The sequence below is a fragment of the Equus caballus genome, chromosome 12, assembly GCF_041296265.1.
Source record: "Equus caballus isolate H_3958 breed thoroughbred chromosome 12, TB-T2T, whole genome shotgun sequence".
Lineage (NCBI taxonomy): Eukaryota > Metazoa > Chordata > Mammalia > Perissodactyla > Equidae > Equus > Equus caballus.
In genome coordinates, this window is record NC_091695.1 from 24,965,589 (window position 1) to 24,968,180 (window position 2,592).

The window sequence follows — 2,592 nt, forward strand, 5'->3', positions numbered from 1 at the left end:
ACAAAGAGTCCATAATATATTCCTCTGCAATGAGCAGTGCTCAGCAATATAGAATGGTGTTTAACAGTAAAGACGCTAAAATTAGAGATTCAAAGGCTATATGAAAAATGATGGATGAAGACATCTCAGCTGTCTACCTAACCAGATACAGAGGTAGCATGACTTAAAGTAGAAAACAAAGCGACTTAGGACTTAAAATAAGCTATCATTTTATAGTAATAAATTTTTTAGCAGATGATTTGTCCTGCAGCTAGGATATACTTAAAAAGAGAAATAATACAATGGGAAATGCAAGATTCTCTCAGAAATCCACATTCATATATAGATATATATATATATAGATATATATAGATATAGATATAGATATATAGATATATATATAAAATGAGAGGATTATTTGGCTTGTGAAGAACATCACCTACATGGCAGTTGCCAGCTAAGAATAGTAGTACAAAGACAACCTGAAGCTTTCAATCATCTGTGGATTGTGAACATATCTCAGAAAATTTCTCTAATTAATGCTAATAATTTCCAGAGTTTTCACCAGGATTAAAATGAGAAATGGCTTAGACAAACTATGGGTCATTGAAATGGTACACAATCATACTGACATGTGGCTTTAAGCAAATACAAATATCTTTTTAATATAGTGGAAAACTTTTAATCTATGCTTCTTAGAATCAAACCTATTAGAATTCAGCCTTCTTTTGAAAATAAATCCATGGTTCACATGTCCCTTTTTATTATTTAGTAGTTACTTATCAAGGAACTAGGACCAATATTTGGAAAGTAATAATCCTGTTGGGAGTATTTGCTATGAAAATCCAATTCAAAAACAGTGACACAAAATGTAAGAGCATTTTTCCTTCAAGAAGTCAACATTTCCCTTCTTTTCTGGGTGCTTTCTAGACTTTGGTAGCCATGACACAAGGAAATATCACTGAAGTGACTGAATTCTGTCTTCTTGGATTTGGTGCCAAACACAAGTTGCAGTATGTCCTCTTCATCGTGTTTCTAGTGATCTATATGATCTCCATGGTGGGTAACGTTGGAATGGTCCTACTCGTCAAAACAGATTCCAGACTTCAAACACCCATGTACTTTTTCCTACAACATTTGGCTTTTGTTGATATCTGTTACACTTCTGCTATCACTCCCAAGATGCTGAAAAATTTCACAGTAGAAAATAAATCAATATCTTTCGGGGGCTGTGTCATACAATTATTGGTTTATGCAACATTTGCAACCAGTGGATGTTACCTCTTGGCCGCTATGTCTGTGGACCGTTATGTAGCCATCTGTAATCCACTTCGCTACCCTATAGTCATGTCTCAAAGAATCTGCATCCAGGTGGTAGTTAGTTCATATGTCATGAGCTCAATAAATGCCTCTGTACACACAGGTTTTACATTTTCATTGTCCTTCTGCAAGTCCAATACCATCAATCACTTTTTCTGTGATGTTCCCCCAATTCTCACCCTTTCATGCTCCAACATTGACATTAACATCATGCTACTTGTTGTCTTTGTGGGATTTAACTTGATGTTCACAGTGTTGATCGTCATCTTTTCCTATGTATATATCATGGTCGCCATCCTAAAGATGTCTTCTACAGCAGGGAGGAAAAAAGCCTTCTCCACGTGTGCCTCCCACCTGACAGCAGTCACGATTTTCTATGGAACCCTGTCATATATGTACTTACAGCCTCATTCTAATAATTCCCAGGACAATATGAAAGTGGCCTCCATATTTTATGGCATTGTGATTCCCATGTTGAACCCCCTGATCTATAGTTTGAGAAATAAAGAGGTAAAAGAAGCTCTAAAAGTGACTGGGAGAAAATTCTTCTAGACTGCACCAAAATTGTCAAAATTCAGTGCAAGAAAGCATCCAACAGACATGTTAACCACTATTTAATATTTCTGAAACTAGGAGCACGTTCACATCTTAAACCAATGCTACATCATTCAACGGATAAGTGTGTAGAATGAAGGAAGTATACTAACATCTCATGGGACTAATTTCCCCTTTGATAAAGTTTGGAAAGCATATCCCATACTACCCATGAAGAAAAGCATTATTGAGATTATTTAATGTGCTAAGAAGTATGTATACACTTCACAGACTATTTACTTGTTTCAAATACATTTCAAATATGTTGTTAAAGACTAGACAACCCCAATTTTATATGTAATCAACATTAAAATTGAAGTTCGTATTTTCCATTCATTTAAACATGTTTCCTAGGTCATCTACAAAGAGCCTGTTTGTATGTTGTGTTCCAATTATTGCATAAACCTGAATGTAAAATAAACATACTTCTTTGAAAAGCACCTTATGACTCAGGCTAAATGTTATACCTACTATTACTGGACTAGTTACATTCTCTAGCACTTGAAAACACTTATCTCTTATGTGATGTTGTGACTTCTTTTTGTCTTAGTTATCTTCTTTATTCTAAGTCCATCTCTTTCTTGCCTAGCCAAGGAAATGCCTGGAAACATTTTCTATATCTCTTTCTAGTAGAGATAGAAAATCTCAACTGTAGATGGATCTAAAAACCTAACTCATTTATGAAAGTCATTCCAATCA

General features: G+C 34.9%; 1 protein-coding gene across 1 annotated transcript; it reads left to right on the forward strand.

The window, feature by feature from the left end:
• The first annotated feature begins 921 nt into the window (after positions 1 to 921).
• On the forward strand, positions 922 to 1,851 carry OR5AK35 (olfactory receptor family 5 subfamily AK member 35). Its single transcript, NM_001391258.1, is given in 1 exon segment — positions 922 to 1,851. A coding segment is annotated over 1 exon segment (930 nt).
• Positions 1,852 to 2,592: the final 741 nt, after the last annotated feature.